Raw genomic sequence first — 14,664 nt, forward strand, 5'->3', positions numbered from 1 at the left:
GAAACCCAACTAAAATATTGAAAAAAAATAAATTTTTATATAATTTTTTGTTTTTTTTTGAAAATATGCCGCGTGTTGATCGATGAAACGCTTTAAAGTAGAATCAAGTAGAATTTTTTTTTTGCACAAAATATATTAAAAAATAATTGTGTGTAATAATAATAATAAAATTTCTTTAAGTCTCGAAGTGATATTTTGAAGACGCTTTTTGACTATAAACAAAACCATAAAATAAAATAGATTTTTGTGAGAAAAAAATTTAAATTTTTTGGTTCACATTTTGATTGTGTTGCTGTTTTTGTTGTTGTATTCTGTTTTTTTCTCGTTTACAATTTCATTGCTTAGTTGGCTTTCGATTTAGTACGCTTTCAGCGTTTTGATTATAAATGCATTACTTATTGCTTATAAACTAATTAGGAATGTTATTTCATTAGTTATGTATGTTTATAGATTTTTCTGGTAATTTTTATGATTTTTATAATTTTTTAATTTTTTATTTCTAATTTTTTTAAATATATATAGTATTAAATATAAAATTTATGTATGTATATACTCGTCTATATCACTAATTGCATAAATATACAGTTATGTATGCATTATAATTACTTGTATACTTATGTATGAAATGTATTGATAAAAAAAATTCAAAATACACAATTTTTTGTTTATACGATTTTATATTTAATTTGGTATTTTGAAATTTTCCATTATTTTGGATTGTTTGCAACATTTTAGCAAGAAAACTTCGTCATCTAAAATGCAAAATAACGTAACATCAATTTTCATAAGTTTAAGGGCGAAGAAAAAACGATATAATAGAAACGACTCATTTTGAAACAAAATTTGTGTTTTGGTTATAAAATGGTTATATATTGTTTATAGATTGGTTATATACTGGTTATATGTTGGTTATAAAATGGTTATATATTGGTTATATCTGCCAGTGGAAGTTGAAAATTTTATGCTACATCTACATATGCATGATTTTTGACGACACGTTGTTTTGCATTTTAGGTGACGCCTTGTAATAATTCACTAAACAAACTATACAATATTTTATTAAATATAAAAATAGTTTAAAAGTATTTAACTTATTTATATATTTAACACTTGAATTGCTTTACTAAACTGAAAACATTAAAATTAAATATTAAATTTTGACTTTTCATTTTGGATTCCATGCACTAGAACAATTTGTATGGTAAATATTAAATATATAAATATATTTTTAAAATTATTAAGTACAAAAGCTTGAGCAACTTCAACATAACCTAAAAACAAGTAAGAACTTAAAGCAAAAATAAATATACATACATATACATACATTCTAAAATATGTTAGTACAAAGAAAAATCCTGCAATGTGCGCAAACTTAGTCCAAGGATTTTCTTTTTTTTTTTTGATTACTTAGCGAATTTTGTGTCTTAAGAATTACGCTACTCAATATATTAGAGTCAATATACATATTACCGTTATTATATATTTTTTAATTTTTTTTCATAAAACTCACACACTAATCGCCGCGTGTGATTGTACGAAAGCGTTTAATAAAACTGTTGCGCAGGCTATTTGATAGTCTTATTAGTTGTTGTTGTTGCTGTTCCGCAAAGTTGCTGCTGCACAACAGCAATTGTTGTTGTTGTTTTTGTTATTGTTATTACAGTTTCAATTACAATTTGTGCATTCGTTTCATTTGTTGTTGTTGTAAAATATTGGTGGTTGTGATTTTTGCCGTTGCAGTGACAATGGTTTTGGTGGCGGTGTTGGCGGTGAGGAGTGCCGTTGTTGTGTTTGTTGTGAGTGTTGTGACGTTATTGACGGTTGCCATTTCAGTCGACTTTAAGAATATAAGTGATTGGAGAAAATATTAGTAAAATTTGGTGAAATGTTTCAATGTGAAGAGAAGTTGCATTCGAGCTTAAAATATTTAGCAGCGAAAAAGGTTAATCACAATGCTTTGCATGAGAGACACAAATAAAGCTCGATGCCTATTTTTTACAAGAAATAAGTAAATCGACACCTAAAATGCAAAATAACATAACATCACTTTTTAAAAGTTGACAAGCGAAGGAAAAACGATATAATAGAAACCACTCTTATTGAAGCAAAATTTGAGTTTTGGTTATAAAATGGTTATATATTGATAATATCTGACAATGGAAGCTGAAAATTTTCTACATTTGTATGTAATATGATGTAGTGAATCGTAAGCAATAAAAAACTCAATTTCGCTTTTTTTTTATGTTAATGTAGCGGTAGGATAACGAAAATTGTATACTTTTGACAAATGAGCAATAAATCAAGCATAATTAGCGATTTATATATGAATAATTATTTAATATTTTTTCAACTAAGCTACGTGGTCTCTCGAATATCAACCTAACCTAAGCCACATTTTAAGTATTTTTGAGAATACCTATTGCGTAGAAATAAAACGAATTCTGCAAGTGAAAAATTACCACTTAAGGGGTTAAATGGGTTTCACGGCTTCAAAAAACAAAAAAAAATGTATAGTTTTATTTAATACCTCTAGAATATTTTTCTCAAGTTGAAACGGAAAATATATTAGTAATGGAGATACAGCCTCTCTTTGAAAAGTTGCACGCTCGAGCTCAGCTAAAACTTTGAACTCGTTTTTCTCGAAACTGATTTTTCAATTACAACTATTTCAATAAATAGAAATCAAAAAAAAAAATAATAAAAAAAAATAATAAAAAAATAAAAAAATAATAAAAAAATATTAAAAACATAATAAATAAATAATAATAAAATAAACAAAAAATATTAAATAAAAATAAAATTAAATAAAAATAAAAATAAAAATAAAATAAATAAAAAAAAAATAAAAAAAATAAAAAATAAAAAAAAATAAAATAAAAAAACTAAATAAAAACTAAATAAAAATTTTTCAAAAAAAAATTTCATTTTTTTATAAAAAAGTCTGCCAAAAATACTACTTTCACTTTTTTGTGTTTCCTTCGTCCAATACCCAATTTATGGTCTTAACTAAAGCACGTATTTTATTTTTTCTTTTTGATGAACCCGTAAGAAATTCTGCGTCAAACCGGGAGACCTTTTTTCGAGGGGCTGCCGAATATGACGTCATAATGGCCGAGTTTTGAATATTTTCTTTTGAAACAAAAACCATTCTATTATACATATGTATGTATCTTTGGAATAATAAAACCATAAATAAAATGTATAAATAAAATATTTAATTTTTTTATATAGAAATTAATATGCCGTTTTTTGCTCTTTGGACATCTATGATGTACCCTTAAAATAAGATAAGATAATATTTCATCGAACACACTGAATACGAAATGTTTACGTCAAAGCGACCCACCTATTGTATCTCTAATTTTATTTGCTATGTTTCATACTCTCTTCGGGCCTTTCTGTTGATAAGAGAGTAAGAAGAATTTATTCTCTTTTAAAAGGCAAAAAATCAAAGTGTACCAATAAGTTTCCCGGTAAGCGAGGAGCGTATAAATCCAAAGTAGTCGTTACATATGTACATAGACACATATTTTTATATATTATGCATAGGACCGTTATTTTATATATGTATACGTATATTTCGTGTAGAAGTAGTGAAAATGTTACAAAATAACATTTCTGAAATATTTTACGTACATTAGACTTATTTTGATCGAAAAAGGCCCGAGCAGGAAGAAGAAAATTTTACGATCCAAAAGTGGAACGTATTTGTTTTCTTGTGTTAAAAACAGTTTATGGACTACTTTGAGCATCCGAGAAGAAAAAATTATACGATCCAAAAGTGGAACGTATGTGTCTGCTTGCATAAAAAAGTCTATGAAACCACTTTGAGCATCCGAGAAGAAATATTTACGATCCAAAAGTGGAACGTATTTGTTTTCTTGCGTTAAAAACAGTTATTGGACTACTTTGAGCATGCGAAAAGATTAAAATTTATATTAGATTTATGTATATAAATGAAAAACTTAAAAATATTACAAAAAAATATAAAATGAACTTAACAAAAATATTTAGTGAAAATAAAACTAAAAATGTAATATTTTATAAATTGTTTTTTATTCTTTACATTTGTTTTTTGTTTGTCTAATTTTAAACTAACTGCAATAATATATTTAACTTGTACCCATAAGTACGAATTTATATGGAATATAAACTTAAAACATACCAATAATTTTAAGTTTTTTTTTTTGGGAAATTTCGATAAAAATATAAATTAAGACAATTCGAACATTTGAAAACAGAAAAAGAGATAAAGCAATGCAAACAACACAACAGCAAAGCAAAGTTTGAATAACAAAAGAATAATTAAAAAAAAAGTTTTTAATTTTTTTTTACTTTTTTCGAAAAATCAAGTCCGTGAATTTGGTGAAGGAAAGTAGTAATGTGTAAAATGTTTTAGAAATCATTATCAAATGAAAAAAATATATATTTACATTAGAGCGGGTAGATTTTTTTGATCAATAAAATATCAAAATGAATATTCAAATGTATATTTTTTTCAATGTCAAAAGCACTTACTCTTTAATTGCTAAATGATTTGCTGTTGGTCGTAATGCTACGCAAAGCTGCTACTTGTCAATCAGTCAGTGTTCATTTAGCTGCTTGAATTTAACTCAAAAGCGTGTTTTAAATATTTTTTTGCAAGCAAAAAAGTTTGTTTTTGATAAATTTTCATTGGTTTTCATTGCAATTTTTCGACTCTCTCGTAAATTTCAATATTGCTTTTGTTTGTTGAGTAAGAAATTTCGCTTAAGTATGTATGTGTGTATTTGCTGCACTTTAGTTTGCCGTTATAATTAGCATTTTTTTAGATTTACTTTTTTAAGTTTTCGTTAGCTTTTTTTGTTTTTTTTTTGTTTTGACTTTACCACTTATTAGTTTAATCTTTGTTAATACATATTTCAAAACTTAATTTAAGCGAAAGTAAAATTAAATAAAATAATTTACATGTTATATATAACTAAAGCTTAACAACTTACACTAACTACGCCCCTGCAACTTTGTATGCATGTCTGTGTATATGTAATACTTATATTTGTATATTTGCTTTTAAATAAGAATTTAACATTAGTATGGAATTAGCAGCACATTCACTGTGCGAAGACTTCACTTATCTTATTTAAGTTTTTTATTTTGTTTTAATTTAAAAAAATTTGTATTCTTTTAATTTTTTATTTTTTTGTTTTTTATTTAAAAAAAAAATAATTTTAAAAATTAAAAAGAAGTTTAATTTTTTTTTCAGAATTAAAAATATTCAGTTTAAAAAAAATAATTCAAAAATTAATTAGAAAAAATTTAATTTTAATTTTTTTAATTATAATTTTATTAAAAATATTCAGTTTAAAAAAATAATTCAAAAAAATTAAGACAAAATTTAATTTTAATTTTTTTGATTATAATTTTTAATTAAAATTCTTTTTAATTTGTAAAAAAAAATCAATTTTAATTTTTTTCTTTTAATTAAATTTAATTTTTTTTTTTGTATTTTCAGCTAAGTTTAAGCGCATTGGATTTTGTTGTTGGAAAAAATTATTTCGTATACGTAAAATATAGCGTAAAAAATTAAATATCAATATAGGTAGGTATGTATATAAGAATGTAATTGGAATTAATTGAAGTTTTTAGGTTAAAGCAGCTGCAAATTAGTTATAAACCGCCTTGCAGCTTCTGTTTTTCAACATTTGCACTTTTTAAAGACTTTTTTTTTGTATTTTAAATTGCGGTGCGCTAGTTGTAAATAAAATATGCTAACTATGTTGTAGTTCGAGTTAGCAGCCTTCGAGAAAAAAAATTTGTTAGGTTAGGAAATTTGTAAGTTCGAATACTTTTAGAATTTGTTTTATTTACACTCATTTGATTATTCAAAAATAATTTTTAAACACTAGAACCTGCTTAACGGCTGCTAAAGTTTAAAAAATTGTTTAATTATTTTTCATAATTTTTAATCTCAAATTTGAAAAAATAAAAAAACAAACGGTGATTTAAAAAAAGCTGCTCGTAACACAAGAATTCTAACATATAGGTGCTTAAATTACACTTTCTAGTTTTTGAAATATAAATGAAAACAGACTCCTCGCCAGAACTTTCTATTAAAAAAAAATTTAATTTTTAAACAAACTCTAAATATACTAAAATTTACAAAAAAAAAAATCAAACACTAAGCAGCGCTTTCATGAAAAAAAAAAAATATTTGAAATTTTGAAATTCTAAATATATTGAAATTTACAAAAAAAAATCAGACACCAAGCAGCACTTTCATGAAAAAAAAAATTTGAAATTTCATAAAACAGCAGTTTAATAATTATGTATGTAAATTTTATAAACATTTTACAAATTTGGCGCTCAAAAGAGTTGCTCACGTTTTTGCGTCGAATGTGGCCACGGCTTAAAACTAACACTAGTTACAGTATAGTTTTCAGTTTCAAAAAGTTTGGCAATGATCTCTTGGTGTTACTTATTAGAATGTCTGTTTGATATACATAAATATATATTTTTTTTCAATTTTCAAATTTTTTATTTATTTTTCTTTGATTTAACTTTTCATACTTTTTCACACGCTTTAAAAAGTCAACTGTAAATATTTTTTTTTTGTTTTTATAACGCTACAAAAGCAAATTACTTATTTCACTACTTATGTAATATTAAATAATAATTATAATAATAATAAATGTATAAAAGTTTTACTTACATAACGACGCGCTAAGTTAATATGTATATATGTATGTGTATGTATGTATAAACTCTTATTAGCTTTTGCATTTCATACGGCGTAAGCATACAGGAAGTAATGCGTATGTATGTATGTAAATTGGCGGCGCTAAGGTGATATGACAGTTATATAAACATTATTCTGTTTCAACTCAACATTTTAGCTTTAACAAACATAATAATTAATATAATAATAATTATGATATGGAAAGTTATTACATTTACCAGCAAAGTAAATTAGTTTCTGCTGCTTCTTCATTCTACAGTTATACGTATGTATGTATGTATGTACAGTATGCATTTCCATAGAAGGTAAACGCATAAGAGCATATGCTAAGTGAAGGTATATACTTGTATGTAACGGCAAATGCGCGCCTAGAACTGCGTGTGCGTGTGTATGTGTGTGTCTTTAAACTAGTGAAAACTAATATACAAGTATATAAATTCGTATATAAGTTTAGATATGCAGCAAATATGCTGCGAGTTACGTTCATACAATGTTTTTGTTTAATGAGTTTTTGTTGTGTTTTTTTCACGCACACACAGTCTACGCACATGCAGCATTTCATTCATTTCACTCAACGTCATTCGCTCGACTACTACACTATATACTATATATATATATATATGTCTACATATTTGTCTTCTATAAAATATTTGATTGCTTTAGCGGATCACTGCTTCAATGAAGAATTGGCTGGCAGCGTGGCTGATCTTTGTACGTTAACTGCGTATGGCTTGTAAGCGGAGCGCGTCGATTGGCTGCGGCGTGCCAGGCGAACAGGCAAGTGGCGAGATGAGGCACAATGCGACAATGGTTGGGGGTCAAATATGAGCGCGATTGGCGTATGTATGTATGCGGGTGGTATGAGAGTAGCAGTATGATGGCATGATGGCGTTATGTTGGTGGTTGTTGATAGCATAGCGTACATATATATGTTGGTTATAATTGTTGCGATTTGTCATATATTTTCGGGAGAAATTTAGTTTGTTGTCGTTTATTTTGATTTTTGGTAGGATATACGGGTTACAGGTTGGCGGGTGTCACGTGTTATATAATAATTTGTGTTTACCAAAATGGTTTGCCAATCATTCAGTCACGTTAAGCAACACACACAGGCAAATAAAAGTAGAAAAAGAAATGTAAAAAAGATGATTTTAGAATTAATATTTTTCGTGTGAGTACAAGAACATTAAATAATATGTATATATGTTTGTATGTAAGACTAAGTAAGTCAGTAGTTAACACTAAGCTGTAAGTTTAAGGCATGAATGTTGAAAGAAATCTATATATGTACATATACATATGTATAAATATAACTGTTAATGTAGTTAATTAAACGGCATAGAGCGTGCCTGGGGACTCACCTTGGCGATATTTTGCTGCCATCGCCGCCGCCGCTGTTATTGTTCGATGACGAGTTGGCTTTGTAGCCGAACTTCTGTATGCGCTTGGAGAGGCGTGTCACCCACAGATGCTGCTCGTCGGGCGTGCCGGCCAGCAGCAGCATTTCTTTGGCAGTATGCGGATCGTGATGCAGCTTGCACGGCACCAGCAGGTCATTATTGTCTACATGCTCCTTGTGGATTTTATTGCGGCAACTGAAATCGAAAAATATTTTGTTGGTTAATAAATATTTTGTAACAAATAAATGTTGCAGATAAATGAAAAATGTATTATTATATATTTTGACGGTGAGGCCGCATCCTACGCGACGACTACTCCTCTTGGACTTAACAAGTGAACTGCATCTGGCATCGCAAAGGGCCAAACTAGTCTATGCGTGACTTATTGGCCTACCAGATTAACCTAACCTAACCTATATATTTTGACACTGGTTTCGAAAACAAAAACAAAAAATGAAAATGTGTTTAGCGGTGGTTACTTAGAGGTAAGAAATGGTAGTTATTTAGGAAACGAGTTACTTCCTCAGATGTGGGAACACATGAAAAGAAATGTCGGATGAGTAAAGTTGAGTGAACAAGTGAAGGAAAAGAGAAATGGAATCTCAATACCCACAACAGCCGGTTCTCCTCGCACCAGAATTGACCCGGATTTTATCCGTCCGAGGACTGTTATTTCGGAGATCTAGCCCCGTTAAAAGAAATGGAATCTGAATGCAAGTTACATGGCGAAAAAGCTTAATAAGTCAGCATTATGACTTCATAAGTAGGAATTTAAGATTATAGAAGGTGATTAGTACTAACAAAACGTGATTTAGAAGAAGAAAGTTAGTATAGGTCTTAAAGAACTTTCCGTGAGTACCACTAAGTGCACAATATATGTTTTGTAAGAGGCCGCATATCGGCAGTTGGCCTTAGAAGCTAACTATAGATTTTCCAGATTTTGCTTCGAAGAACACTTGAAAGGATATGTCTTGAATATTTCCTCAAATTGTCCGAGATAATGCCTTTGGGAGAACTGCCGGACAGGCTAGACCGTCGGCTACTTCAATCTTTGTTCGCGGTTTTCTCGAAACATCGCTTTCAAAGTCGATGGTCCCGATTTCTCAGAAACTAGTTGTTGTTGTCGTTGTAGCGGCGGAATTATGCCGATTTGACAGTCCTTGGCCGGATAAAAATCCTGGTCCGTTCCGGTTACGTAGACCCGAGATCTTATTAAAATCTCTTACTTCTCGGGATGGAACGATGAATTTTTTTATTCAATTACAACTAATTTTTCAAGGCAATTTGTGGTAAAAATTATACCTAAAATCATGTTTTATTTGCAACTTTGCCAAAAATTCATTTTTTTCAAAATCTTTCGATTAATCACGACCAGTACTCAACTACTAACCGATGATATTTGATTTTAGATGAATCCGTCTGTTATGCTAACCACCTTTTTTATCCTAAACTCCTTAAAGATTTAAAGGGGTATTCTGGTTTAGAAATTCGAAAAAATCGATTTTTTTTTGCATATTTTTATAGTATAACCCTTCAAGAAAATGTCGCTAAGATGATTTTTCGAAATTCAAATTATTTTCCGAGTTACAGCTCATTTTGTGACTCCGACTCCGATTGCGCGCGACTAGTTCTCAAACTTTAAACTCGTTTTTCTCATAACTACTGTTCTAGAAACGGTGTGCATGATATCTCAAGTTCTACCCAACCGATTCACATGAAATTTTACACAGAGCTTTCTTATACATTATAGTATCGCACTAGGAAGAGCTTTCGAAAGAATTTTTTTTTTTTATTTCGATACACACCTTCACCATTTTATAATTTTTTTTTTTTTTTTCAAAAACGTTTCGTAGTGTGATAACTACACTTTTAATCTTCACGGATTTCGCATAAATTTTCATTTTAGGTCACGGGTATATCGTGCACACCAGGACAAGCCATTGTTTCACCAGTCTCTACTTCGCCGACATGCATTTTTAAATTTATTTTTTTCTTATATTATTTATGTTTTGTATTCTTAGAATATCAATAATAACCATGTAAAAAAATGGATAGTCAAAATAATTTTTGATTTTTTTCATCGCGTCAAAAAAATACCTAAAATTCGGGCTTCTAAACCAGAATACACCCTTAATACTACAACATATTTGGGCGCCTAAAGGTATGCTATGAGAAGTTTTGGAAGTTCAAGATTTCGAAATCTTTGTGAAAGATCAATTCTGGACCCCAAATCAGCTTGAAGAATAAAAAGAACTGATTTCCAGTATTACTTGCGTCGAAATAATTAATTTTTTTTAATACAATGTCCACAAATTGAATAAAAACTAAAAGGTTTAAGGTCTTGGGGCCTTGGTTTCCCAAATATTCACTTACCGTTTACATTCATACGCCGCTGGTGGCTTGAACATGTGCCACAATGGTTTTGTACAGACCTCGCAGGCCGTTGGCATATGATATGTTATGTGCACGAATTCGTGACCTAAAAAAGCGAGAAACAGTATAAATGCATTTAAAAAAAAAGAAGTCATAAATCATATGATATTAAACACACCTTTATACATAATGGTGCTGGGCCGTTCGTCCGCCAACAACTGACTGATATCCAATTGATTTTGTTCATCTGGACGCCGCGCTTCGCCCTCGCCGGCATAGAGTAGCTGGAAAATGCGTGGTATCTCTTTGGCATCGGCGCGTATCACATCACCCTGCGTCACAGAACGCACGTGGAATACTTTGCTGCATATGCGAAAAGCAAATAAAATATTATTTGTTTTGGTGAAAAGAGATTCGAGCGCACTAACCTTAAGTCTAATATAAGCACAGGATCGATTGTATTCTGTTTGTCGATTTCGGTATTGTAAAAGATAATTTTGCGCGATGACACAATCACATATTGCCGCTTCCAGCCGTGACGGCGTATATTCTGTTTATTTGGCACACTTAACCAGCCCTCGAACACCGAATCCTAGCATATAGAAAAGTCAAATATTTATTAACAATACTCAATAGAGATGTTAGAAAAAAAAGGATTGAACTCACAAGCACTTGGGTGTCCTCGGGATCATTGTCGGCTGATGACAAAGAGGCGGTTTCATTGAGCTTCGACTGCAGCTGCTCGATTTCCGTGGCTTTGCAGTCGATTTCCATTTGTAGCTTTTGCTTGATCTGCAAAGAAAAAATGTTGTATGATGGATTTTCTCAACGAAAGTGAGGGGTTATTTTAGAAAGTTCAGAAAAAGAGCTCACATGACTGTCTTCGATGATCTGGCTCTGCACGTCTTGCAGTTTTTGCGACAACTGGTTGTATTTCTCGCGCTCTTGCGAAAGCTCTTGTTGCAGTCGACGCATCTCTTTCTCCTTCTTACGCAACTCGGCGGATGAGCGCGCTTTGCCTTTTTGCTCTGCAAGTTTTATAAAAAATAACAAGATTTAATAAATATTTTGGGACATTTTTGTGTTGCATAATTCGCCTGAAGACCGACTCACTTTGCAAGTCCGTGTCGCGCCGATTCATCACCTCGGTCAGTTTGTTGACAGCCACCTGCTTCAGCAGCATTTCGGTTTGCAGTTTCTCCTTGAGCTTGGCGAGCTCTTCGTCCTTGGTGGCGCGCAGTTGCGACATTTCGTCTTGCAGTTTCTTTTGTTGTTGCAAGAGTTCGTCGGTTTCCGCATTCTTCTGGTTCAATTTTTTGACATACTCGGTTTCGGTTTCCTTAGCCGTCGTAAGAGCCGCCTCCTTCGCTGCCAATTCATTGCGATATTTGGTCATGAAGTCCTTCAATTCGAACTCCTTGATTGTCTTTTCCTTCTCCAGATCGGCCACGGTCTCCTCAGCTATGGAGCGCGCCAACGCTTCAGAGTCCGCACGCGCCACAGCCACTTGTACTTGGTGTTTAAGCGACGTGCGTTCCTCTTTCAGATCCTGTATTTCACGACAGCGCTCCGATATCTCTTCACGATGTTCGTTCGCTTGTGTTTTGTAGAGGCGTGAGAAATACTGTTCGGCTTCCAGTTGATCCTGATATTCGCGCTTCAAGAGAATTTCCTTGTTCAACGTGTTTTTGATTTGCGAAATTTCCTCTTCGAATTTACGCTTCGCCTCGCGCAAGGAGCTGACCTCCTTCTGCAGTTGGTTTTCGCGCGATTTCAGATGCGCAACTTCGGAGCTCTGCAAACTCAGCTCGGATAGCAGTGTGTTCTTTTTGCAGTGCTCCTGTTCGATCTGCGACTGCAACGCCATTACTTTCTCCGTTTCTTGGCGGCATTCACCCTCTAACTTTTGCAAGCGTTGCTGTATTTGACGATAGTCCACCGACAGCATGCTTAACTGGCGTTCCTTCTCTTGTGAGTTTTGGTCGGCCTTAATGCGCGCTGACTTCTCCTCGTTTAGCTTGGTCTGTAGCGCTTTTACCTGACAAAATAGAAAATCGATATATTAAATATTACTTTTAGCTCGAAGTAAGTAAAGGTTAACAAACTCACCTCCTGTAGATTCGCCTCTTCGCGGCTGAGCATGCGCGACTTCTCGGTTTCTTGGTGCGCTTTCACTTCCTGCTGATAACGACTCTGCAACGCCTTGAGCTCAAAGTCCAGACTAGCATTCGCCTTCTCCAGATCAGAGATCTTCTCGGTTAACACGCGATTGTCCTCGTGCGCTTGCTGCTCGCGCTGCGACACGCGTTCCAAGTCATTCGCCATGGTTTGCAGTTTATTCTCAGACTCCTTGACCTGTTCTTTCAGCTGTGAGCGTCCATTTTTCTCTTGTGCCAGCTGCGCTTGCGTTTCGGCTACTTCTTGCTGCAGCGCATCCTTTTGAGATTGTAAGGTGGCAATCAATGCCTGCAATTGCGCCAGTTTGCCCTCCAACTCTTGTTGTGTTAAACCCAATTCGGCCACCTGCTTTTTGAGTCTTTGCACGTGCTCGTTCTCGTTCTTGAAATTCTCCTCCATTTCTTTGAGCTGTTTCTCCAGCGTGACGATCTTCTCATTGTGATGCAGATTATTGTTCATCTCGCGTGTGCGTATCTTCTGCTCGTTGTCGAGGTTGCGCTGCGCCTCGGCGAGCATTGCCTCAGTCTTTTTACGTTGATCTATCTCCTGCTCGACTTTCTGCAAGGCCACTTTGTAGTTATGCTGCCGCAGCGCCAGGTCTTTTTCATACTCGGAGGCGATGCGCTGCAATTCAGCTTCACGCTTACTAATCAGTTCGATTTGTTGACGCAGCGCCTTGTCTTGCCTCTCCAGCGTTTCGGAATGATTGCGCTCGCGTTCGAGCAGTGCCTCGAGACGTTTGATTTCATTTGAATTGGAAGGACGATGCCGGTGACTGTGGTTGGCGATCGCATTCGCCGACTCCTTTGCCTCGGCGTCGACAGTGTCATTGGAGAGTAGCTGATAATCGCCTGCAGAGTGGAAAAAAATTTAAGCTTTAGATTAACACAGTTGCCACCACTACTCACCGGTATATGTGAAACCAATGAAGGGCAGGTGATTTCCATCGAACGATTTGGGTGTGGGAAACACCTCCTCCGGCGACTCATCGCGTTCGATATCCTCGAAGTTGCGCGTATCATCATCAGAGGACAGCTCGGGCACTACTGGTGGCACGCTATCGCGTATGTTGTCAAACGTCCAAGTGTCGTTTTCGAAGAACGGATGCGCCTTGATTTCATCGATGCCATGCCGACCCAAACGCTGTGTACGATCGGTGAGAAACGCACGCATCAACGATTTGGCGCTCTCACTAATCTCCACCTCAGCGGGAAAGCTCAACGAATTCTTGTGATCCATAATTTTACCGTACGTGCCCACAAGCGAATCCGCGTAGAATGGTGTATCGCCCACAAGCATTTCGTACAGGAAAATACCAACTGACCACCAATCGCATTCGCGTCCATACTCATTATCCACACCCTGCGATTGCAACACCTCAGGACTGATGTAATCCGGCGTGCCGACGGCATTGCTCGACACCACCAAGCCATTGGGACCCATGCGCATACATGTGCCGAAATCGGCCAACTTCAAGTGGCCATGATGATCGAGCAGCATATTATCCGGCTTCACGTCACGATGCACAAAACCCATATTATGTATGGTGTCCAGCGCGAGCACAACCTCCATTGTATAGAATATGGCCCACTTCTCCGGTATCTCATACATGGACATCAGCGAGACAATATCGCCGCCCGGCATATAATCCATGACCATGTATAAATATTTGGCATCCTGAAAGGCGAAATGTAGTTGCACGATCCAATCTGAATTGGCGTGTGCCATAATGTGACGCTCCTCCCAGAAGAAGGCGGAGTCGGGACGCTTCATCATTTCGAATTTGGATAACCGTTTCATGGCGTACACTTGCCGCGAGGATTTATGTCGCACCAGTTGCACTTCGCCAAAGGCGCCGGCGCCGATCAGTTTGATAAAATCAAAGTCTTCGACATTCATACGCAGCTGGCAAATCTGCTTTGACATCGGCTTATCTGTAATAGCAAAACAGAAAAAGAATCATTTAACACTCTGCGCCTACATACATTGCAATTGTTG

At 33.9% G+C, this 14,664-nt stretch overlaps 1 protein-coding gene across 5 annotated transcripts in view; it reads right to left on the minus strand.

Annotated features, from left to right (window-relative positions):
• Positions 1–1,192: 1,192 nt before the first annotated feature.
• Positions 1,193–14,664, minus strand: part of LOC120774139 (rho-associated protein kinase 1) — a 28,375-nt gene continuing 14,903 nt past the window's right edge. For 3 of the 5 annotated variants that reach the window (XM_040103526.1, XM_040103529.1, XM_040103528.1), the window contains 10 exons: positions 13,575–14,600; positions 12,598–13,517; positions 11,602–12,526; positions 11,362–11,516; positions 11,155–11,280; positions 10,917–11,080; positions 10,667–10,851; positions 10,489–10,594; positions 8,077–8,310; positions 1,194–1,837 (listed from right to left, as the gene is read on the minus strand). In XM_040103526.1, coding sequence (XP_039959460.1) covers positions 1,690–1,837; positions 8,077–8,310; positions 10,489–10,594; positions 10,667–10,851; positions 10,917–11,080; positions 11,155–11,280; positions 11,362–11,516; positions 11,602–12,526; positions 12,598–13,517; positions 13,575–14,600 — 3,989 coding nt within the window. In that variant the 3' untranslated portion in view covers positions 1,194–1,689. Of the gene's footprint in view, positions 1,838–6,276; positions 7,471–8,076; positions 8,311–10,488; positions 10,595–10,666; positions 10,852–10,916; positions 11,081–11,154; positions 11,281–11,361; positions 11,517–11,601; positions 12,527–12,597; positions 13,518–13,574; positions 14,601–14,664 lie in introns of those variants that run through there. The other 2 variants (XM_040103525.1, XM_040103530.1) reach the window with 2 other exon arrangements.

Source organism: Bactrocera tryoni, chromosome 4, assembly GCF_016617805.1.
Source record: "Bactrocera tryoni isolate S06 chromosome 4, CSIRO_BtryS06_freeze2, whole genome shotgun sequence".
Taxonomy (NCBI): Eukaryota; Metazoa; Arthropoda; class Insecta; order Diptera; family Tephritidae; genus Bactrocera; species Bactrocera tryoni.